The following is a 24,932-nucleotide window of genomic DNA, read 5'->3' as shown; positions in this document are numbered from 1 at the left end:
AAGGGTGACTAATCCCACAGTGAAGTTGGGCATATTGCAGATGTTCAAGAACATCTGTTTATCTGTTCATGATCAGACTCACCTGGCACAGCCCTGCTGAACCTGCAAATGTGGGTCCCTGCACAAATGAAACAGGCTGTCCAGAGCAAGCAGGACCACACACAACTGGCCAAGTGAATCTGTTAACATGCTGTGAAGCCGCCAGGCCGGAGTTTTCCACAGGCTGTCCATGGATCTGGAGAGGCAGCAGGACATGGAGCTAAACCCAATATTAGCATGCACACACTTTAAAAAGAAAGAAAACTGGAGCCTGAGAAAAAACTCCAAACTCCACCCACTCATAAGTGGATGAGTCAGACTCTTGAGTCTGTGAATTTTCAAGAAAAATGGGGCACTCATATTACTTTTTTCAGCCAAGAAAATACAAGATCTTGAGGTGTCAAAAGGACCAAATGGTTGGACACAATTAAAGACTTCAGAAAGGGGATCACTGCCTTAAAATACTATTTCCAGCAGTACACATGAAGTAAATGTTTAGGAACTGTAACAGGACTGGTTGTAGCTGATCAAGAGACAAATTCTGTGGGATGCTTTGGCTCAGTGTGAAGGCACCAGGAGCAGACCCAAATCTTGAAATTAAATAATCAGCAGAACCTTAGCTTTCCTTGCTGTCTTTTGAGGAGCAGGTGAAAGGATCAACTTAATATAAATTTTCCCGTAAGGGATGTAATTTACAAACAACTGACATCTTGAGAAGGACACTCCTCCCAAGCAGAGGACAGGATTTTTCCCTAAAACAGCCAGCCTGATTTCCTGCTTGAGAACAAAAGAGGAAAGATTACTTGCTGGGAGCTATGAATGCGAGAGGACAGAATGAAAGATGGAAGGAGTCAGTTAACTAAGAGGAGAGAAATTTCATTCCTGCAAAGAAAGCTGACAGATGTCTGAATCACTGCTCTGGTTATCCACTTGTCTGCCAAAAGAGAAAGCAAATTTCAATGGAATGGCAGGAAGGACACAAGCAGGAAGTAAACTCCAACCTTTCAGGTGAGGCAACTGTTTAAATTCCTTCATGTTTTACCTAGGAGTGACTGCCTCAATCTGAAAAAGGACCTCCTTCATAAGCAGGAGGGAAGGAAGCTCTCCTGGTTTTGGGCACTTTCTCATCCATTTTAAAGATGTTCTATTAGCTGTGGTTGATAGAAACATCAGCTCCTTCACATAGGGGCAGCTGATAGAGGTGCCTAAGCCTCAGCTTCAGCCAAAATTAGCCATCCAGCAGCCTGTGAAGGATGTCTTCACAGAATATCAATGAGTCGGTCTGCACTCTGTGCAGTACATCAAACCCCAGGCATTTTCAACTACGCCCATACCCATTAAGTTTGATGTTCTCTTTAAAAGCCAGTGCAGAAGACTGTTAATAAAGATGGATTTTTTCCACTTTCTCTCCCATTTAGCAGCCTGGGGAAATAATTTCTTTATCAGTGTAAAGTTGTCACACAGTTTCAGTTGGGGGCAACTGAAATACAGTGGATTTCTCTTCCCTGCCACGGCACATAAGTCTTGATAGAGAACAAAAGAAGTGAGTTGGGTCTAGATCCACAAGACAAGAGGGAGAAAACCAAACTACAAATATTTAAGTAACCAATGTGAAGTTCAGCCAATAGAAACCAAAAACTGCCCTTAAACAAAAAAGGTACAGAAGCAGAAGTGTATTTACATACACAGAAGAAGCTCGGGAGCAGGAATCCAAAACAATTAAAAGGTGAAGTTCCCTGCTGGTATTTGTAGAATGATAAATGGTCATCATCATATTACAAACAGCAGCAGAGAATTTCACGTTGATACAGTATATAGAACATATGTCTTGCACAATGTCACTGAACTGGCTACAAAGGAAATCTATATCCAAACATTAGAAGAACATGCAGAGAAGGCCAGCTTTACATTAAAAAAGTATGTTTCACACAAAGAGAGAGAAAAATTTGCACTATACAGTTCACAAAACTTTGGAAACTTTAGCAGTAGGTCAGAAAAAAGAAAATTATCTCAAAAGAAACCAATCACATTTAGAGACTGCAGCTGAAGGATTGAGTACGGATTTAATTACAGATCCTATAGTTACATTTAGAAACACTTGGTTTATTAATTTGAACTTAAATCATCTTATCACCCGTGGATCTGGAACCAGAATTCACATAAAATATACGAGCCTCCAGTTTTGCAGGGACTGATTCAGTTTGAAAAGTTGATCAAATTAATAACATTTCTTGGATTTGGGAGCTGAAGTGAGAATCCAAGGACAGCTTCAAACATGGCTCCAAGAAGTCTCAGAGAACAAAAAAGATTTGCTGTGGCAAATCAGTTAAACAGTTAAATTTTATTGTTTAATTTGCAGCCGAGTGGATCATGGGCTGTAAGACATTCAAGAAAAGAAGCAAAGGTAACAGCTTTAGCATCACTCAGAAGATATCAGAATAAAGGGATAGTGTTTTCAATGTATCTACTCTCTGTGAAGTCCTTGAGTTCATTTCTCCTTCCTATTCACTACAGCCCAAAAAAAGTATTTTACTGGACATGGGGATATTCAACAAGTGCCTAGACCTAGTCTGAAACAAGGTCTGAACTTCACAAGCTGCAGGACTGGCCCATTTTCTGAAGAGATTACCCAGCTGACACAGCCTGCAAGTCACTTCTTGCCCTTGGTCCCTAAAATAAAGCATGGCATGCCTGCAAACTCCCAGGTTTCACATTACCTTTGTTTCTCAGGCTCTCACTGTGGCAATTTTGCAATATTTTTGAGTGACATCTGAATTAGTTTAAGAGGAACTTTAGCAGTTTTGAACAAGTTACACAGGTTTTCATTCAAAGCAACTCCATGGAAACCAACTGAGATGCTGCACATTTAAATCTCTTGAAATTTGCCCTCTTATTGTTAGGATTGTATTTTGGGGCTGCTTTTAACTAATAGTTGGACAATAAGCAACTACTACAATATCAGCCACTAAAGAAGTTGATATTACTGATATAAATACTTAACTTCTTCAAATACCATCACAGAGCCTGCTAGTGCTATTTAAATTACTAGTTTCAGAATTTTTAATTACAATCACTCTGTGGGATTATACTGCACTGTAAACAGCGTTTCAAAATCAACTTGAACCTTGGTTTAGAGAAAGATCTTGTCCAGACTCACATTTGAATGTACTTTTTAATTATTTTTTTTAAATAGCTATTGTGTGGATATAAAAACAATTTCATATAAATCATTTTTATGGCTCTATGGAATCCAACAATAGTTGGAGTCTTCTAGAAACAGCTGTAAAGTGATTTTAATTACCTCCTGCTGTTTTGAAACAAAAAGTGAAACACATAAAGTATCTAAAATTGAAGAACAACCTTCTGAAAGCAGGCTTTGTCCCACTTTAACTCAGCATTCTAAATGGGAACTGCATTTCAATTTAAATTTAACAAGGTATGATATGTGAATTAAACAGCAACTGATATTTATTTAGCCTTCAGATTTGGGTACTTATGGGTTTTATTACATACAAACAGATTGGCCTCTAAAAACATGTTCTTAATCATGAGCTATACACATAATAAAGTAGTTTCTGCCCTGAATGTAAATGAAGCATACACAGAGTAACACCTACAGCAGGGGTGCTTTGGGAGCCTGGTGTGCTCTGTAGAGAGGAATGGCAGGGTCTGAGCCCCACAGCTGCTGCTCATCCCCCAGACAGCCAGCACTGCAGCTGCTTTAAAGGCCAGACAGGGAAACCAGGATGAAGCATGAGAGTCTTTCAGCCACTTGGATCTGCCAAAGGTCAACTGTGCTACATGGCATTGTCTGGCCTGCACAGATTTCTGTGGATATCCCATCCCTTCCTGCAGTCCCAGCCATCCTCTGCTTCCCCCAGCAGTGCCAGGGGTTACTACTCCTCATTGTCCAGCTCAACACTTTTATTTTTAAGCATTTGACTTAAGACTAAGATTAGAGCACAGCCACAACCTTGTCCTGATGGAAACAGGATGGAAAATGGTCATAGATGGTAAAGCAGAAGAGAGCCAGAAATGCACAGCTGGAGGGGCAGCAGTCTCTAAAAGCCAGCTCTTCTGCTGGCAGGAACATGTACCCTGGAATAGAATGGATTTTTTACTGCATGTAATTCATATTCATTCACATGCTAGATCTGGTCACAGATAAACAAACTAGAAGGGTCCATTATTTATATGATGTAATAAATATTTATATGAGGACTCTGCTTCAAGTCTTATATACATCTGCATTAAGAGAGGGAAATCAAAACAAACTGGGTTGGATCACCTTCTGTCACTGCATTAGAATGAAAAATGCCAGGGAATGAGCACCTAAAGCATGGGCTCATTTGCTGAACTCCTTCCTGTGCTCTTCCATTATCAGATTCCATGAGTCAGAGAGTGCCACTGACCATCTGAGCTTCCTCAGGGATTTGTAAACACATTCATTTTTCCCCTTTACAGGAGCACAGGAGACAACTTGTATGTTAAGTGACAAGGACATTTCAGTCTCAGCAGTCTCAGCTTAATCCACACCCCAGGACCCAGAGCAAGGCTGAGGAGCCAGGGTTCTCACGATCTTGCTGCGACTCCAACACCAAGCCCAGATTCCTTCTACCCAGGATGAGCCCTTAAATTGCTTTGGCCTTTTTGTATACATGATGGAGAAAGACAGGGTCCTTGAGAAGGAGTCCTGGATCCTGTGTCAGAAGTCAGCTGAACACATCCATCTCACTCCCTGTGGTTCAGGGGGAGAGACACTGTAAAAATGAATAATGTGAACGAGTCAGGTGTTCTGAACATGAGCACAGATATCGCTGCACTAAGCAACAAAAAGGGTAATCATTTTACATCCAAGATCTTCCTCCTCAGCCTCCTAATTAGATCACTACCTTGCACTCAGACACATGTAGAAAAAGGCCATTTTTCACATTACTTCTCTCAGAATAAACAAGCCACTTGGAGATGCAGGCAGAGGCAGCTGTAAACAGCAGGAAAAGGGGGCAAAGGGCTCACTTGGCTGAGGGATATTAATGGTTCATTGCTTGTAAATAGCCCTTTCCCCAGAGACCTCTCCATGCTCTGTGTGTGCTCACTGCACATGCTGGCAGCAAAGTGGAGGCTTTATTAAGAGAGTTACAAATAAGGTCAAATTCTTTTAGGAGCTTTTCAGAGTTCCCAAGGCATTCAAGGAGGGCTCCAGCTGTTTGCAGGGGTTTCCCATTACTGTCAGAGACACAAGTTTCAGCATGCTTCCAGTTAAAAGAGGATCCTGACAGATTTTCACTTTAACATGACAGCAATAGGATGGAGTTCTCCACCACAACTTTCTCTTCACAGATGCTAAGCACATTCACATGGACATTACACAAAGAGAAAGCATGTGTCTGGCATGGCATGGCATGTGAAGGGTGGCTTGGGGATCTTTCATCACCCAAAAAGCAGCACAGCAATAGCTGGGTTAAAATGACTGCAACACCAGGTAAGAGACCAGCTGAGCACTTAATGTAGAATCCAGGAAACTCAGGTAGTAGACTTTTTCTCCTCAACACTTCCACAGGAGTACAAGGTCTTGTTTTTCAAGGCAGAAACAACACAAATTGAATTGGTTTACCTTACATATGCAATGCTCTATTAGGTCAACTCTCCTACCCATCTTAGACCTCAGTTCTTAAAAACCCTCACCTATAGAAGCTGTATATTTCTAAATTCAATCCAAATGTGCATTATGTCCACAGAAAGAAATATGGAACAAAATTTTCTTAACTGTTTTTCATTAGGAGAGGAAGAACAGATAATCTTCACTGGTTTTGGGGCAAGCATGACTTCTTCACTCATCAAGTAGCTCAGGCTGCATGGATAAAAATAAACACTGCAAACTTGTGCAGGTCCTACTTCCAGCAAAATGCCCTTTGCCAAGGCTCAGACTTGACAAAAATCATCATACCAATGAAATTAAAAAAAAGAAAAATCTCCCATGTACAGAACGTAGCTGGGCCCTGCCTAACAGGAACTGGATGTTGCTGCAAAGTCTGATTCACACAGTCATGTTTGTAAGATCAGCTTGTTGTGAATGTCTGGGATCAAAGGCTGCCACGGAGCAGCCCTCCCCACACTGCAGGGCTGTGGAAACGTGCAGGCAAATGTTCTCCAGCTAGCAGAAGCTTTGATTTATAAATTGTGATGCTTCCACCTGCTCCTGAAGGAACAGAGCTGCCTGCTGGGCTAGGCAGGCCCGTGAGAAGAGCAGTTCTGAAGCAGGCTGGGGGACTCTGAGTGCTGCTCCCACAATCACTCCTGGCAGCTGGGAGCACAACCTGCTCTTGTCCCTGGAGACAGCAATGGGAGGTTTGCAGTGTGCCATGTGCTTTTTGCTGATTTGGGTTAGAGGATCCTATACCAGTTTCTCCTGTGGGGCCAAGAGAAGTGCAAACTACAGCCAGAGCTCACCTTCCCATTCCTGCAGCACTGGAGCTCTGCCCCACTGGGTCAGCTCACACAAGCAGATGAAGGGAAGGCTGTGATAATCAGAAGCTGCCTCATGCCAAGGGGATCCCTGAGCTGTAGCTGAGGAAACCTAAACAACCACTCCCAAACATGACTGGGATTTAAGGGCTGGAGCATGGTGAATTGGCAATGACCATCTGCTCACCCCCAATTTTCTTTTAGCTAAGCTCACTCTACCCCCACAATTCACTCAGGATTTCATCATTCAAGGAAACATCAACAGCCATAGTCTGTCTTTCACCCCACACACACAGAGCCCAAATGGCGGGGAAGGCCTGGGGAAGTCACTGCTCCATGGTGAGCTCCTCACATCTCCTCCCCAGCCCTGCAGGGCATGCAGCCAGCAGACATTCCAGACACCCTTCCCACCCTCCCTTTGCTCTTATGGACTGGACATACCAACTCCCACAGCACCCCAGGAGCACCAGACTGACTTAAGATACTTGAGACCCCAGCAATTCCAAACATGTGGATATTTGCTCCTGTCCAACAACTTTGTCATTTTTAGAATCTGTTCACAGCTTAAAACCTTGAGCTGGTTTTTTAGTGTAAAGTTTCCTCAGCATTCCCACCCCTGACTTGGCATTACACTGAGCCTGCTCATGTAAATAATTTCATTTAGGTGCTGACACTCGAGGAAGGCCCTGCCTCATCCCAGCAGCAGACTAAGTGCTGCCCTCTAGGATCTGACACCTCATTTCCTTGGGCAAACATCCCAATTTGTAGAGCTCACAAGGCCAGTTTGAGAACAGCAGGGCATACAGGTGCTGGAGATCCTATGGCACATGCAGCCCTGCTGTCAGACCCTTCTGCTTGTTCTCCCTGTTTGTGCCTGCTGTCCCGTTTTCTGGTCCCACATACCCTGCTCTCAGCCAGTATCAGTTTCATGATTTTGCAGCTGGAAAAAGAAGAATAAAACTTTACCCTTTGTGACTTCACATAGAGTTTTGTTTCATGCTGACATTGAAGAGTGGGTTCCTGTGCTGGTGCCATGTCACTGGCAAGTGCTGTTCCTGCCCTCTCAGCAAGGACAACAGAGTGGGGTGCTCAGGTCTGCTCCAGAAACCCATCCTGTTTCACTGACTTGGCAAGTTCTCACCCAACATCCCAATCCCCACAGCACCCAGTGCACAGACTCAGCCCATCCCAAACACCTCACCAAAAAGGCCCAGGCTAACCTGCCACACACATCTGTTTTGGCTTCTGACAACTGGGGGACTACAGGAGCACATCCAGGAACACTGGTCACCTCAGGACACCCTGCACAACTCAGCTGTGCTACAAGAGCTCAGATTTGCACAGCCACACAAGCAAGACACTTACCACACTGCACAAATAGCCTGACTGGCCTCATTCCACCTGTGGGTTTCTACTGACACCCATCATCTGAGTATCATATTGCTCACTTGACATGCTACCATTTGAATAGCATTTAACTCCTTAAGGGCACAGGATCAGCAGCTGTGAAGCCAAAGAAAGACCCTCAGATATAGAAGAAGAGATCCCAGCCCAGGCAATAGCAGCAGATCAAGGTTCCCTGTGCAGTCTCCTCTGAAGCCTTTCCCTCTCTGGAGGCAATTCCTTTTAGAAACCTGTTAATTCCCTCTCAGCTCTGCAGAGAAGAATTATGACAAATGCTGAGCACAGGATTTTGTACTGTGATTGTTGCTTTCTCTACCACAGCCTAAAATATTTAAAGTCATTTCACATCAGCTCAAATTCCAGTGAATGTTTTTCAATTATTTATTTTTAACTCATGACTGTGTGAGACTCTGATAGCCTGAGAGTAAAGAAGGTACTTGAAGGTACTGTAAGCCAACCATAACATGATGGAACTTAACAACTTGCTCTTTGAATTTGATTTAATTTCAGTAAAAGTTTAAATGCAATGTCAAGGCTTCAGTGGCTGCAGATGGTACATGAAATCCCCAGATAATATGTTCTCCAAATTACAGGCAGAGGCTCAGTGGATGAACCACCATGAAGACAGAAAATTGATAAGAAATTCAAGCACCTTCAATCATGCAATCAGATGAATCTGTGAAAAGCCTGTGGCCTGGCTGTGGAACTCAGCTAGGACAAATAGCTGCACCTCAGTTTGGTGCTCATGATGAAGCTCACGGCTGGTTGACAAGGTACCACACATCAGGAGCACCACCATGGCAGGTTGCATCTCCCAGTCCTGCTTTTCTGACTGGGGTCTGTGCCAGCTCTGCTGTGATGACAGTAAATGAAATCACCCTGCCCACATCAGTGTGTCATCAAGCCATTCCCCTGCTTACCAATCATGGGCATTCCCAGGTTTTGGTATGGGCACTCCAGGCTGCCTCCTTGTGTCCTCCCAAAGATAGCAGAGTAAATGGCTATCACCATGCTCTTCTTACAGCTCAGCCTCAGCTTGTCATCTTCACAGGCTACTTTACTCTTGTATTCATCTGGAAGCAAACAAAGACTTCATTACTCAGCTGATCCAGGGTGGGCTCAGGGGTACACCTCAGCTCCCAGCACAGCCTCAGCACAACCCCAGCCTTAGCACTGCACTTGCTACAGGAGCACTGATCTCTCCCATTACATATTCCCTCTGTGGCATTATCAACACATTTAAAAATGTATTTTAACCCAGCATAGGTCAGTTCTGTTAAATAGCCTACATTTTTGTTTTGCAGACAGATAAGTGAAGAGGCATGGCATTTGAGGGTTTTCTACATGGTAATATGGCAAGGGAAGGTAAAAGCCCATCTTTAGGAACCAATCTCATCCATGAAGCAGCTCTTTATGTGCCAGGCATTTATTCTATATCACAGCAGCTCAAATGCAAACATAATCATGCTCCATGGCTTTTTTTTCACAGCAGTTCTTCCATGGCAGATTCAATAGAAGCTATACTAAATTTAATAATTTAGTGGAAGCTGCTCCTGCCTGTTGCGAACACAGATATGCAGAAGCTTGTCCCCAAATCCTTCTTGAAATGGGCACTCTTGCTCTTGTAAAGGTGGTACACACAATCACTCAGTTTACATCTCTCAAGGAGACTGGATGGTCATTTCCTAAGAAATCACATGTCATTCCCTTGTCTTTATTATTTCGATTATGGGAACCTCTAGAGGTCCCAACCTAGAACAGGCCATTCCTATGTGTGCCTCCCAGTATACCACAGAAAACAAAAACTGTTTTGAAAAGCTGAGTTTTTAAAGCAAGACACGCATCTGAAAGAAAGAGGCTAAGACAATGCAAGTGGCATAAAGTGACTAAAATAACTGAAGAGACTCAGGACACAGACTGAAATACAACCTCAACTTCCCCAGCCTCTGTAGAGTGACCTTCCACTACCTTGTGTTATTTACCATTTGAAATGTAGCCACAACAGCATCCACATTGCTAAATGGGAAGGGTTTGTGCCCATGGTAAAATCCCAGGCATGATCAGTCATTTCCTCTTGAATGCTTCCACTTGTACTAGGTCAAAGTGGGGCCATAGAGCACACGAGCATCATCCAGTGCCTGGGGCTGCCCCTGGCCCTGCGTCCCTTACTGGCATGATTTTTTCCTTCCTTTACGCTGTTCTCTGTGTCTAATATCACACACATGCACGCATATATATCTATATATATATCTATATAAATATATATATATTTAAATATATATATATGAAAACTTATGCAAAGTTCATATGCATAAAACTACTCAGCAACTGAGAACATTAACTAATAATTAACTAATAACTTGCTTATAAGTTAATATTTAAGTATTTAGACCATGGCATTCAGCACTTACTGTGACATTTTTTACTGTATTATAACTCTGGGTTCAAGAATCATTTTTGCTTATTAGAGATCAAGGGTGATCTTTCCAAGCTGAATCATAGAATTTAGGTTGGAGAACTTTTCAGGAGGTCATCTGGTTAAACACATGTTCAAAGAAGGGCTAGTTTCTACCTTAGATTAGATTTTTTCAGAAGAAACCGTATGGAGAAAATATGTATTATACCAAAACAGGGGCATAGTGATTTAAAAGAAACATCTGAGAACAAAATGACTTTTCATGCTCAGCTTGAAAATTCCTACTTGAAGTCAAAAAAAAGCCTCCTCAAAATAGCCAATTACCTGGTGATGAAGGCATCAACTGGAATGTGAAAACACTGTTCTGAACCTTCAGTCCAGCTGAGAAGCTTAACCTTGGACCCTATTCCAGTACATCGTTTTCCTTCACACTCTGCAGCCTTTTTACAAAAATCTCTGAACATTTCTAGTTTTTATCCTGCTGCAGAGAAACTTTCAAACCTCTAAAATATTTAGTGAATGCGAAAACACTTTCTGGTCCACCTCTCTAGATGAAGACACAATTAAGGCCTCACTCTTTCATGGGAGAGTCTATGCAAAGAGCAGACATCCCTCAGCAGCAGCTACAGGGAAAAACCCACAACGACTGAGTGCATGAAACAGGGGCTGGAATCAGAAATTGAAGTTTGCACCTTCAGAGTAAGTAAAGAGATAGAAACCTCATACACCTGTGAAGAATTAATGGTGGACTTGATTAGTGTCAGGTTAATTGTTGGACTTGATGATTTTAAAGGGCTTTTCTAATCCAAATAGTTCTATTATTCTATGTCCATTTTATCTATGTAGGTACTTCATCCAAAATCACCATGAAAGCATCTGAAAGATATACTGAACACACCAAGGGGTTTTCATCTTCACCTATGATTGTCTCCCACAGGAACTTTGTTTCTTCTGTGAGGGAAATTAAATAAAAGCTTTAACCTTCCTATACAGTAGAAAACTTAACAGAGTATAATAAAACTTTATCCATTTAACAGAATTTATTTTTTCCTTAGGGAAAAAAACACGGATTCACGCTAAAAGCACAAAGACACAAACTCTCCAATAAGACAAGTTATACATAATTTATGTGTGGTGGTTTGACCAGGAAGAAGTGGGAATTCTGGGAAGCTGTGGTCAAACCAATGAAGGTTTTGAGTTTGAGACTGGCACCTGGTGTAGCCAGTGGGGTTTGGACACACCTCCGAGAATACACAGGGGTTAAAAAGCAGGGCACTGCCCCTGGCAGGCTCTCTTGGGACGTCGCGGCGAAGAGGTCAGATCTCTCCCCCGTCCAGCCCGCTGCTGCTGGGCGGGGGAGGGGCAGCCACGTGGTAGGCCCTGGGCCTGGACAGAGATGGGAGGTGAGGAGGCTTCGAGGATGGAAGGGTGGAAGATCCCAGGGAGTCAGCCCTCGGGCAGCCATTTCCCCCCCCCCCAGGAGGGAGAGAGAGAGAGAGAGAGCCGGCGACACCGAATGTGATAGCAGCCGGCCCAGGAGGAGAAGGGGGGGGGGAAGAGTGCCCGGCCGGAGCGGCAGCGTGTGTGGGAGTGCCGCAGCTCTGGGACAGACAGAGACTGAAAGTTTTAACCCCTTTCTTTCATGATTGGGGCCTTGCAAAAAATGCTAATCCTCCTCGAAGCTGAATAAGAAGGGAGATAAGAGATGAGATGAGACAAGGACTTGGCCCGAAGAACGTGGAGATGATTGAATGGGGAGAGATGATTTGGAGTGGCCTTCTGGCTGGACTTTTCTTGTGGCCATGGACTCAGTTGTTCCTGTGACACAGAGACTGCACTTAGGGGGAAGCAGTGGCTCAGAACCAGGAGGGTTCATTGTGAGGACCCCCCGGCCCCAGGGGGTTGGAAAAATATGGGGGGGACAGATGTCCCAAAGCAGAGACTGTGCCTTTTTGGAGTGAGACAAGGCATCCTTGAAAGACAACCCTAAAGCAGCTCTGGCCATGCACGGTGGTGAGAGCACTGGGCATGGAAGGAAGATGTCACAAGCGGCAAAAGGACTTTTTTTCCGGGCGGTGCCGAAGTGACAGGGAAGCACACGAGGTTTCAGTGTGTTTCCAGGGGAAGCCTATGGAACAAGAAGGACTCCTTTCCTCTTCATGAACTGCAGTTTGAGTATACTAAAGTGTGGTGCCAAGGCTGGGCAGTTGGTGATTTGGGAGAATGTATCGGATTGGGAAAGTCAGGTAGTGGGGAGGAGGAAAGTGGTTTTTGTAAGGTTTTCAATTTTTTTTTTTCTTTTCCTTATAGTTTTTCCCTATTTCCCTGTAGTTTAGGTAATAAAGTGTTCTTTATGTTTAAGCTAAAGCCTGTTTTGCTTATTCCTGGTCACATCTCACAGCAGACACGAGGGTGAGGGCATTTTCAAGGGGGGCACTGGCTCTGTGCCAGGCTCAAACCATGACATTATGTTAAACCACTGTCACAGAAAAGAATACTTGTGTCTGGCTGAAGTGGGTGAAAAATGAAATAGGTGATTAAGTTTAGAAAAATAATAATTTTTATGTCTCTAATGAGAGGGTCCACTGTGAATGTCTCATTTCTTAGAGGCACTAACTCAATTTCCTCTTTCAATTTGGTTATTACTAGCTACAACTCCCAATTAACAAGTATAACTGCTTAACCACACATCCTGTGGTCTCATTTAAGGTCATTAGAATATTTATTAAATTCTGCTGACCATTCAAAGCCAGGGCTTGACATTTGGAAACTTGCCTGGGATTTAAAAACAGAATATTTCATTGAGCACAGTAAACTCTGGGATGGACTGACATTCACACCTTTGTTGAAGATCTGTCCAGCAGTCATGAGACAATGAACAACAACTTGCTCCAGTTCCTAAAGGGGCTACAAGGAAGCTGGAGAAGGACTTTTCACAAGGACATGTAGTGAAAGGACAAGGAGGAATGGCCTTAAGCTGGAAGAAGGCAGGTTTATGTTGGATGTTAGAAATAAATTATTTACTATAAGGGTCGTGAGGGACTGGAACTGAGAAGCTGTGCCTGCCCTATCCCTAGAAGTGTTCAAGGCCAGGCTAGATAGGGCTGTGAGCAACCTGGGATAGTGGAAGGTGTCTCTGATGATAGCAAGTGAGTTGGAATGAGATAGTCTTTCAAGTGCTTTCCAACACAAACTGTTCTGTGATTCCATGATCCTATGAACAACAAAACACTGCCTCTCACACTCACAGCTCTGACCCTCATAGCTGCCCTTGGAAGTCATGTTCAGGGCTTATGGGGAAAGCTGCCTGATGGAAAGCTCAAGAAATCAGGCTGGGAGGTGAATCCAAGTGCAGATTCCTTGGGTGATGCGTTCCTGGCATGCTGCAGTGTGGAATAAGATTGTTGTGCTACCCAAAACAGGTGTCACCTCAAAGTCACTGAATTTCTGCCGCAGGAAGCACCTCCTGGAGCTGCCAATTGCAAGGCTCTGGCCGAGTCCACACTGGCTAGGGTTGCAGTTGTCTGGGCAGGCACAGAGAGACACTGCTTTGTTAAAAGGAAAAAAAGAAAGCATGAAATGCACAGTAGCACTTCAGTCTCCCAGAAGATTCTCTTAAGCTTGACCACTGGAAAACAGGGAGTCTCCATGTTTCTGGGCAACCTGATAGAAATGTGCATAAACAAACAGATAGGAAGTGATGCAAGGGAGGACACAAGTCCCTGAAAGTATTTTGTACTTCATAGCATTGTCACCTCCATTTTAGCCAGGATGAACCCAAGTCAGACACACTCACGCTCCCAGGCACTGGATGACAGTAAGGATTGATATTCAAAAAATACAGAGCTAAGCATCATCCATATATTTACTGGTACTTCATCCCATGATAGCCTTACATAAATATTGAAAAGAAGCGAGGCAGCGTAAGTGACATAAGAGAGCTGGGACTGGGAACAAAAATGCATTTTTCTCTCTCACTCTCCCAAGCAGAACTGGCCTCCTACAGATCACTCACAATCTGGTCCTAAGCCTGCTCTAACTGTTACAGTCTGGATATAATTCAGGCCAAATGCAAACATTTGTATTAGTGGGTTTCATGTTTCACCCTGAAAAATTAAACACGCTTAAATGGCCTCGGAAAGGTGGCAGTGATATTCAGCAAATGGCTTACTCCACTCTAATCCCCCATGCAGTCATTTGTAGGGCAACAGAGATTTACCATGATTAAGATATTTGCTGAGGATAATATCCCTTTTATTACTGCCTGGTTTCAGAGACACTGGCTTAAATATAACTCGGTAGAGAGAACCCAAGGAGGGAACAGCTGCAGGCTTTTTTAGGCACGTTTTTAAAGGTCATTATATGACACAATTGCAACTTAGCTCGGACAATTACAGGGAAACAATTATAAATGTTTCTAATAGAAAAATGGTCTCTCTCAAACAGTAAAGTCAATAAGAAGACCTTTAGTAATTATTGGATGTGTACAATAATATTAACCTGTATGACCATTAGCAATTACATTTTGCCAGTATCTTAAGAATGCTTTCCCTTATGGCTCACAAGAATTTTCTGAATTATCTTGATTTGGAATCTCAAAACTAAATGTCAATTGCCTCAATCTCTGTGAGACCTTAGACACAAAACCTCCTAAATATATTTTGCTTCTAACAAAATGATGAAATGCATCTATGCCAGAGGTTCACCTTGCCTAAAATAATATTTTTGATCAGAACTTGTAGGAAAAATTATGGAATTTGCTATTCCAAGTATTCATACTTCACTTAATCAGTGCATAATAGCTGACCCGATTTCCCAGATCAAAGAGCTGGAAATACATGTAAAGAGAAATCTGTTTTCTTCACAAAATCCTAAAGGATCTAAATCTTAGAATTGAGGATCTGAGCAAAGTGAATTTGTAGGAAGCAGAGATGCTTTTTCCCAATTCTTTATCAGGTCAGGATCGTTTCCCATAGAAGACTTTCTTATATAGGTTATAACAGTTAAATTAACATGACTGCACCCAAGATGTCACTTCAGAACCAAACTGAACATCATCTTAGCCAGTAATTTCTCTCTAACCCAATTCTTGCCTCACTCACATTCATCCCAGCTTTGTTATATGTTCCTCTTCATGCCACACAAAAGAAAGAACATTTCTTGCCTTGAAACTCATAACTCTTCATTATATCCACCCATTCCACCATCACCTAATTCCCTTCAGCTGACAAAGGACTATATTTAACTACAGGATGGTAGTTTGTGCTGGTGTGTGAAAAAGGACACAGGGAGAACTCTCTTCCAGCCACTCTCTCCACAAATAATGATGGGCACTGCTCTGTGTCACTCTTCCCTCTTCCAGCTCCTACTGCACCTGTCAGGCATAGATTGATTGTAAAGTGGAACAGCTGAGATGCACAAGTGGAATACACAACCTTTTAGCCACCAGTTAAAATTCAACAAATTTTTATGGACACTGGAAACCATCCCCAAATAATAAAGATGGTGATAACGCATGTGGTGAGATTTTGGTGATTTCAGCATGTCTGGGCAGAACACTTACATTGCAAAGCTACCACAGCAATTTTTTTGTGTCAGCCTAAAGAGAGAAGCCAAAGTAATGGTTAATAATGGAAATTTGAACTTTTTACTGTGCACGTAGTCACTCCAGACCGTAATTCACTGAGTCACTGTGGACATAAAGCACCTCTGGAGAATGTCTGGGCCAATCCTCATGTTCAGACCAGAGTAAACTGGAGCAGCAGGTGGCTGAAGGCCATATCCATTCAAGCTTTTAACATCTGCAAGGATTGAGACTTCGCAACTTCCTTGGGCAAGTTGTTCCATCAATCCTGTTAGTCATGTGAGAGATGAGTATAGTGAGAACCTGCTTAGATCTCTTCCGTGGGAAGTGGAAAAATGAGTTTCAAAGACAGTCAAGCTATTAAAAACTAGGACAAACACCTTTAAGCAGCATCCTTGAGTAAGAGTGTTGTGCACAGGACTGCCCATGAACAACTCATCCTGGAGATATCCATCCAGTATCCTTCCTAGTAACCTGTGACCCCTCTTTTTATATTTTCTTTTTCTCCACAATCAGCTAATTTCCAGTAACTTTTGTAAAACATAGAGAATAATTTTAGGGTTAAGTAGAACTAAGTCCATCCCAAAACTAAAATAAGGGAGTGAATCTCAAAGCAGTGAGAGAAAAAGTGCCTTGGACAGCATTCACTGCTATGACACCCTGCAGAGAAGAAAAAGTTGTATTAAAGACTATTTTCCAGTCAATGCACCACTTCAAAGCTTTTCCCCATGCTTCTATTCCTATGTTATATATTTACTTATTTTTAACTTGAAGAAAGCATTTATTATTCCAGTATTTCATCCTTTTTTGAGCTTTGAATGATATAAGTAGATTCTGGCCTTCAAGACCCTGAATGTAAATCATAGATTCATAGGTTCCTAAAATGGTTTGGCTTGGAAGGGACCTTAAACATCATCCCATTCCAACTCCCTGCCATGGGCAGGGACACCTTCCACTGTCTGAAGATGCTCCAAGCTCCATCCAACCTGGCCTTGAACATTTCCAAGCATGGGGCAGCCACAGTTTCTCAGGGCAATCTGTGCAGTGTCTCGACACATTCAGTGTGAAGGATTTCCTCCTAATATCCAATCTGAGTCTACCCTCCTTTAAAGAGTAGATTTAGATACGTGGTTTAAAGCCATTCCCCCTCATCTTTTCAGGGGACAGTCAAAGGTCAGAAGTTTCTCCCAATGACAAAAAGCCTACTATTTAGACCAGTTCACATTGCTATGGCTCCTTTCTTTGCTGTTTTCTTCTAATTTTACTTATTATATGCACTTCATATCCTGATTTCCAGAGCTTCCTCCAATTCTATGTGACCCTGCTACTAATGAGAACTTTCTGTTCATATCAAGATTTGAATAAATCCATATTAATCCAGTCAGCATTCTCTTAGGCAGGGCTGGATGGAGAAAACCTTTCCAGGACAAAAAAGTCTCCTGAGTTCTGGAGTACAGCCCTCACTATCACTCCCCCACAAGCATTTTACTGTGGGCTACCTGGTGACTCCTTCATTTCAAAGGAATCTAAAAATTATTTTACCTTTAATTTGGAGCATTAAAAAAAAGTCAGTGTCACAAATTCATATATTTGCATGCAAATATCTTTTAACATTATTTCAATTCAATTTTCCCTTGAGAAAACTTTTGTGAAGATGGTCTCATATAATTTTTAAGAACTGAAGTTCACCACCCTCAGTAGCCTGGCATGCACCACTTACTTCTACAGGAGATAATCTGAAACTCTGAAAGATACAATTCACATGACAGTCCAGAATTATATTATACAGGCAGCCTGCCAACTTCAAAAGTACCCAGAAAACTCAAGAGTGCCAAGTTTGGAGGTCTGAAACCCTTTCGACAAGTAAGAAGATTGTTCTTTGCAAACGACCTTGTCAGATTCCCTTAAAATTACACTCCTGATGCACCTATCCAATTTGCAGTGTTTAAAAGGCACCTCTCCCCACTGTCACTTTCATTAGTCTGAAGTAGTTGTCCTTTTATATTCTGCTGTGAAAAGGCTGGCAGCACTGCAAATTAACTGCTACACTTCATTTCCAAAGCAGAGTTCAGATGCACCTACTTGCACTTTCCTGTTGGACAAAGAGAGGTATATGGTTATCTGAGGGGGAAAAAAAGGAAAAAATCAAAATATGTGCACCAGACTATGATATAGGAGTTAAAAATAACACCTGGGAGCCCAGGACAATTTAATTCTCTTCCTATTTCTTCCATTACTGAAATTGGGCTGATTTTCTGAAGCAGCTCTGGCTTACCGGTGCTCTGCTGCCTAAGCCTCTGCCTCACCATTTGTCTGCTTCCAAAGACCTGCTGGCCAAAGTTCAGTGAGATTTGACAGAAACATCGAGGTGACAAATGTAGTGAAGTCCCTCTACATATTTTTAAGAACTGGTAGCCAATTTCAGAAGAGAGCCAAACCAGTGCCAAAGCTGGTTGTATTCATTGCCCTGTCCCACCAGTCAACCAGCATGGATTTATGACATGTAAAGCAGCCAACTAATAAACTGTAAACTGTAAACTTGGCCAGCTATCATGGACTTAAATCAGGACTAGCAACACTATAGGAGGAAACATGGGAAACACAGCCAATATTTTGTACTCCAATGAAAAGATGAGTGAGATGCAATAAGGAAAAGTAGCTTAAAGATATATAAGGAAAAATACATAATTAGCACCACTGTTCACAGCAGTTTTGTTCTGCTCTTCCAGTGATTGTATAAATCTGGAGTGATGCTGCTAAAGTTATGATTAAAATAGCTGAAAGGGAGAATTAGTTTTATATCATTAAAACAGTCTTCTCCAGACATTAAAATAATGGCAATAATAATTCTGATACAAGAACATTAAAAGGATACCTGATTGATATTTTTACATATAACCCACTGGGTTGCCTAGAGAATACAATATGGGAAAACGAGGTCTACTAGATTAAAAGCCAATTCACTACTGTCCTAAATAATTAACTACACAGTATTCCCTCAATGGCTTTGCCCAAGAAGAAAAAAAAAGAATGTAGCTGAGAGAAATACAGTAACCAAATTTCCAAAATTCATCATGGATGCTTTAGAGGTCCCAGTTTGCAGATACATGAATAGGTGACAACCTCCACTGCCTTTGAAGTAGCCAGAAAAATCAGTGTGCAAGTTAGAAGAGCTTGATACACTATTAGTATGATAAAACATTGAAGCTATCAGAAGATACTTGTTTTAAAAAATGTGTAGTCAATTTGCAAACCAACTGTAGGACAGATATTGAAAAAATAATGAGGAAATGCACAGTAATGGAAAGAGTTTATTACCATGACAATACCCCAGAGATTTACTCTTCTCTGCCTTTTTTCTTTTGCTTTTTTTTTTTATTGTTTTTTTGCCTTTTTTTCCCCTAAAAGACATTTATTTGAGGAGAACAATTGGTCCATATTTTCAGTCTTGAATTAGTCCATATACAGGACATCCTGTAGGAGTGCTGTATAAATTTGCTTCTCTGTTCTGTGAGTCCTGCACTCACAGTTTAATCTGTGGAGCAATACAAACTCAAACTTCCACTGAAGTTAACTTTTGCAGCATCACAGTTTCCTTTTTAGAATATGGTTTCTGGAGCAAGTTGTTCACATCAGTTCTTCACCAGTGCACCAGAAAATTCTGAAATCTGTCATTCAGAGCTTGCAAACCTCTACCATAGTAGAACTCTGTTGGGATTTAGACTTATGGGCTCTGTTTTCACAACTTGGTTTCCCTGTGTTCTGGTTAATCGCCCCAAGAACACTCCTGGGTCTCCTGAGAAGACTCCCTGATCACTTTGCCCCTGCCAGCAGCCAAAGCCATTTCTGACACCTGCAGGACCAGCCACCACACAGCCTCTGCCCTCAGCACAGAACGGCACCACGGGTGCCACAGTGCCCAAGGATGGGCTGGATCTCCTGAGGAACATGGGGAGCTCCTCCTGGCACTGCTGTGGACTCACCTATCCCAGCACTGAAAGTCTAACCCTTCCTTTGCCTTCACTTGAAATTCATGGCTTAGAAAAGGGTATTGTTATCCCTGGTTCGTTGGGGTTTTTTCCCCAGCCCACAGAAAACTTAAATGACAATGGACAAAGAGGATCTGTAGAAGTCACAGCTCTGGCATTTATACAATTTAGGCAGATTTCAGAATTTGTCTTTTTTAGTGGTTCACATCTGGACGCTGGAGACCTGATCCAGCAAAGGGAATCCTTATATCTACATAGTAGAAAACACCACAGTTTTCACTGCCTCCTTATTATGTCAATCAGGGCTGACTGATTGTGTTTGAAAGCAAAATGAGATTTAATTTTTTTTTAACTCTCCAAGGTTCAGCAGCAGTTTCATTCTCTGCAGGAGAAGGAAATTATTATTATAATAAAAATACTGTAATATAATTACATTAGTGATAATATAATATTTTCATTTATTATATTAGTTAATATATTGTATTAATATTGCAATCATATTTATAATTAAACTGACAACAATCTCTGCATTTGCTGACACTGGAATCAGATATTCCTGTTAATCCTCCTTCTGGCAGTCGAGTGATTAATGTGCTACAGAGATAGGGCTATTTGACAGCTCCTGAAAATCTCTGTGCATCAACAGCTTAAAACAGTATTAATCATTAGCATTAGCATTTCTCTGGCCACAATTGTGGGCTGATAGATCTGCCCTATGTTATTTACAACATTCCTTTATTTACACCTTTTCATCACTACAATGGTTGCTGCCTAAGGTTTTATTGCCCTTATAAATTTCAACTCCCTGCATCACCTTATTTTGAAATAATACAGATAAGCGAGAAATAGCTGGTGAATGCAGGAGGCTCTTTCTCTTGCCTCAGTGGCTGGGCCAGGGGGATGTGCCCATTAAACATCCCCAACTCCATCACGCTGCTTTGGGAAGCCTGGCCCACCAAAAAGCAATGCAGCAAACAATACAGTGAACTTCTCTTGCCACCAATAAACCTGTCTGATGAAGGAGATTAATGCTTTTCTGAAAGGGTTGATGACCACTGAATTACCAATCTATTCCAGCACTAAAATCAATCACCAGCATTAAAGCAACCAGGAATACATTTAGGTCCTTTTTTGCTCTCATCTTAAACTTCCACAAGTTTCTTTCTATGTACTTTCTATAGCCTTCTGCTCTTCTCACAGCATTTTACAGATTCTGTCTAGGGAATGCAAGCCTTGAGGATGTGTGATGAGATGTGGCTTTTCAGGCTGTGTTCACTGAATTTAACAGAAAATATGCAATCCCCAGCCAAGCGATGCCAAGATTCAATACTGAAGGAATGGGCTGTAGGAAAATTAAAAGCTGAACAAAAGGCACTCTACTGCATGCCTAGGTGGTCCTTCCAAAATGTCTTTTCTATACTTTTCAGCCAATTCAGCTGAAATCTGATGAGCAGACCTGACTATTTCACCAAAAGACATGAAGTCACAACAAGGAGCAGGACTCTTCACCATTCCTTGACAGTTGGAATAGCTCTGGCAACACTGATGGCATTCTGCTGTTTGCCCTGGCACATCTTCACCATTAGGCACACACTTCTGGGACACAGAATGGCAGTGCTGTCACTGTATGATAAACAGCAGAAATTTGAAGATGGCACTTTTATCAGAAGGTGATCTAAATGGATTCATTCCTAATTGTTTTTTAAATTCATTTACTTTCTAGTTAAAGCTGCTTAAGGCTGTTAAGAAAAATAAAGTTATCTGAGTAAGGATGGTCATTCCCATGTTTGAAAAAGTCATTGACTTCTCACAAGAATTAACTGGGCTTCTTACATTTTTATATTACATTTTATCAAATCTATGGTGAGGAGAATTAAAGCCTGCTCTCCTCAAAACATGTGTCCAGTCAATTCTCAGCCCAAAGATTTTCCAATAAATCAGAGCTACAGGTTCCAAACCAGGACAATGTGACCTCCCTCACCCCCTTTCCCCCTTCTAACTCCTTGCAAATTTTTGGCACTTCACCCTTTGCCGGCAAACATTTCCTTCCCAGATATATTTCTCAGAGCCTTGATGTTCCCTTCCCAAATAAGTTTTGGAATTGTTACAGAGGGATTTGAGCTGAAATTAGAGCCTAGGTCACAATCCAGGCTTTCTGAAACTTCAAAGGCTTCAGGCTGACATTTGTGAATAAATGTAGAGCAGCAAAGTTTGGATTTACACTTTGTTACATCGCTGGGATGATTAGTACAGAGGAGCTTCATTTTCACCACCCTTCAATTATCACATCCAGCTCCTTCACTCAGCATTTTTAAATGAAATAAAAATAAATTAAAAAAAAAAAAAAGGATGTAGATTATCCCTCCCAGAGTCCTTGAAGTCATAAGCTAAAGCAGTAACTGCCCAAGAGAAAAATGGGGAAATATCACTGTAGCATTTTATAGGAAGCTGCAGCTTTAGGCTCTTCAGAGCTGAGAAGGAATCATTCCATCCAGAACAGTGTAGCAATGGCAAAGGAGGACACAAAAGAAAGGCACTATGTGGAGATCTCATGGAGTAAGTAAAAGAAATAAGGTAGAAGCCATCCCCTTTCTCGACAGCACTGCCTGAAATGGCCACTCAGACAGCACATCTCACCCGAAGTATTCCCTCTGCAGCGCCAGGCAAACATTTATGTCCCCACTTTGTTCAGGAGCATTGACACTTTTGAAACAGCAAAGCCAAAAAATAACCAAACAACCAAAAAGCCACAACGGGCAAAGAGCTGCTGCACAGGGGCAGATGGATCTCTGCTAGTGCAATAGCCCAGAGCAGCAACCAAAGCAAATAAAATCAGCTGCAGTGGTATTGCTGGGGTGCAGAGAGGTGAAGTTATTTCTTCAGCATGACTTGGGCAGCCCCACAGATCCTGTTCCCAGCCAGGATTAGATCACAGAGCCCCTCCAGAAAGTCTGGCACACAGAGCAAATATTTCCTAGCTTACAATAACACACAATCTTACACGGTTCTCTGTCTCTGAAGTGAGGGGGATGAACAAACACTGAATTGTTTGAATAATATTGGTGAATCCAGATTTCAGTTAGAGGGAATTCATGTTAGTCCAATTAAATAGTATGTCAATTCCCTCTAATTATCTGTTCCTGCAGCCCACCCGGTAATTACACTTAATGAGTCTAAATCAAATCAGCATGTTACCTGGGAAATAATTGGATTTATGTGCAATTTTTTAATGATCCTGAAAGGTACCCTGGAGATTTAATTCCCCTGTGTGTTCAGGGTTTGATCCTAGGCTTCAATGCACTTTGGATGCGGATCTCAGGATACATTGGCCCTGATAAATTGGATGTGCCCATTCCCTGGCACTGAGGCCCACTGTTGTGGGACCACCATTCTCATCAACTTTTTTAGCTTCTAAAACAAGGCGCCCATACCCAGACTTCCCACTGGAAACCATCTCTGGCCAGTGCTAAATTCCAAACTACACCTCCACTAGGACAGAACAATTCCAGGTTTCAGGGCTGCAGCAGCATATGCCCACCCTGAGTTGCAGGGAGCCTGCAGGGGCTCTGACGATGCTGTGGACAGCAGGAGGATTTGCAGAGGCACCTCCAAGGGAAGAAGCACAAGCTGTGCTCTGCTGACACCGGTACTGTGCCTCTGACCATCCCCCCAAAGGATGGCACACATTAGAAACTAAGGCACACATGGAATAGAAAAATAAAATAAACCATAGAATCATTGAGGTTGGAAGAGACCAAGATCATCAGTTCCAAACTTTGATTGAACACCACCATGTCAGCTGAAAATAAAATCTAAGCTTCTCTATACTTTGATGGACCTTGGCCCTCAAGATGCTTGGTAGTTGTAAGTAAATCTCCCTTGCCACAAACTGAGACAGAACAGAGTATTTTATGGATCATTTCTGATCTCCTTACATGTCCTAAACTTTAAAATTAAAAGTACACACATATAGTGTACTTCTTTATTTACAGGCACAGAGAATTCACAGGACTGCCAAACTCCTGACACTTAAAAGCAGTTCCATGCACATATCTGAGTCCTGAACATGCAAGATGAGTGTCCATTAGATCCCAGATCCATCTATTGGATCATAGGAGACCATGAATAGCACAAGGCTTCCCAAAAAACACACAAGCAAATTCCTTTCTCACTGCTTCTAGTTAAGCATGCACTTCTCTGAATTATTTATTTTAATTTTTAGAGGAGGTGAGCTGTAATGCCTCTGCACAAGTTTTCCCTGCTTCCAGCAAGAGCAATCACTGAGGGATGAGTACAGGAGACATCCCCCCATTGCCCTGCCCCCCAGAGCCCCACCATCTGAAAAATCTTTGTCTTTCAGTTTCAGCTTGATTTACTGTCCTCCATCTCCTTGAAATTCTGCCCATGAGAAACCAAAATAGCACCTTGCCTTGTGCATGAACCCCACAGAGCACCGAGCATCGGAACCACTCGATTTCAAGCGCAGGGGAATGTCAGGGAGACAAAGCTGCAGTGACAGTGGCTCCAGGGGATGACTGCACCATCTCTTAATCCCTCAGCAAAGGTACAAGCAAATGCCACTAACTTCAGTTTTGCTTTCTTTCAAGGAAGTCTTTCTCTTTGGATAACTACCTCTGTTCAGAGGCCTTCTGAGGCTTCAGCATGACTCTGACAATAGAAGAACTTGGGTATCTTTATTTTATATTAAAGATGTCCTGTCCAAACTCTGCAGGCCACTTCTCAAAGTGCTTCTAATACCTGTATAGAAGAAAATTCACACTCATGTTTCCTAGGTAGGTTCTTAACCAAAACACCTACTTCAGTGACATGATTATAACAGGCTCCCTCAATAAGCAACAAAAAGAAATAGATATCAATATCAATTCAAGACAATTGAGACCTTAAATAGCTTCCTATTAAAGTATTTCTCTTATGTCTGGTGTTAAGAAAGACAAATTCAGAAACAGAACCCAAAAAATTATATTTGTCTTTTGCTAAATTTATGATCAGATCCTCTGCCAGGCAGTGAGCTCTT

General features: G+C 42.1%; 1 protein-coding gene across 2 annotated transcripts in view; it reads right to left on the bottom strand.

The window, feature by feature from the left end:
- EVA1A (eva-1 homolog A, regulator of programmed cell death) overlaps nucleotides 1–24,932 on the bottom strand; it is a 203,926-nt gene that overhangs the window by 110,088 nt on the left and 68,906 nt on the right. For both annotated transcript variants that reach the window (XM_064706873.1, XM_064706874.1), the window contains one exon: nucleotides 8,829–8,981. In XM_064706873.1, the coding sequence (XP_064562943.1) occupies nucleotides 8,829–8,981 (153 nt within the window). The remainder of the gene's footprint in view (nucleotides 1–8,828; nucleotides 8,982–24,932) is intronic.

The sequence above is a fragment of the Zonotrichia leucophrys genome, chromosome 3 (genome assembly GCF_028769735.1).
Source record: "Zonotrichia leucophrys gambelii isolate GWCS_2022_RI chromosome 3, RI_Zleu_2.0, whole genome shotgun sequence".
Lineage (NCBI taxonomy): Eukaryota > Metazoa > Chordata > Aves > Passeriformes > Passerellidae > Zonotrichia > Zonotrichia leucophrys.
The sequence above is the reverse complement of the archived record's forward strand: the minus strand, read 5'-3'. Positions and strand labels throughout refer to the sequence as shown.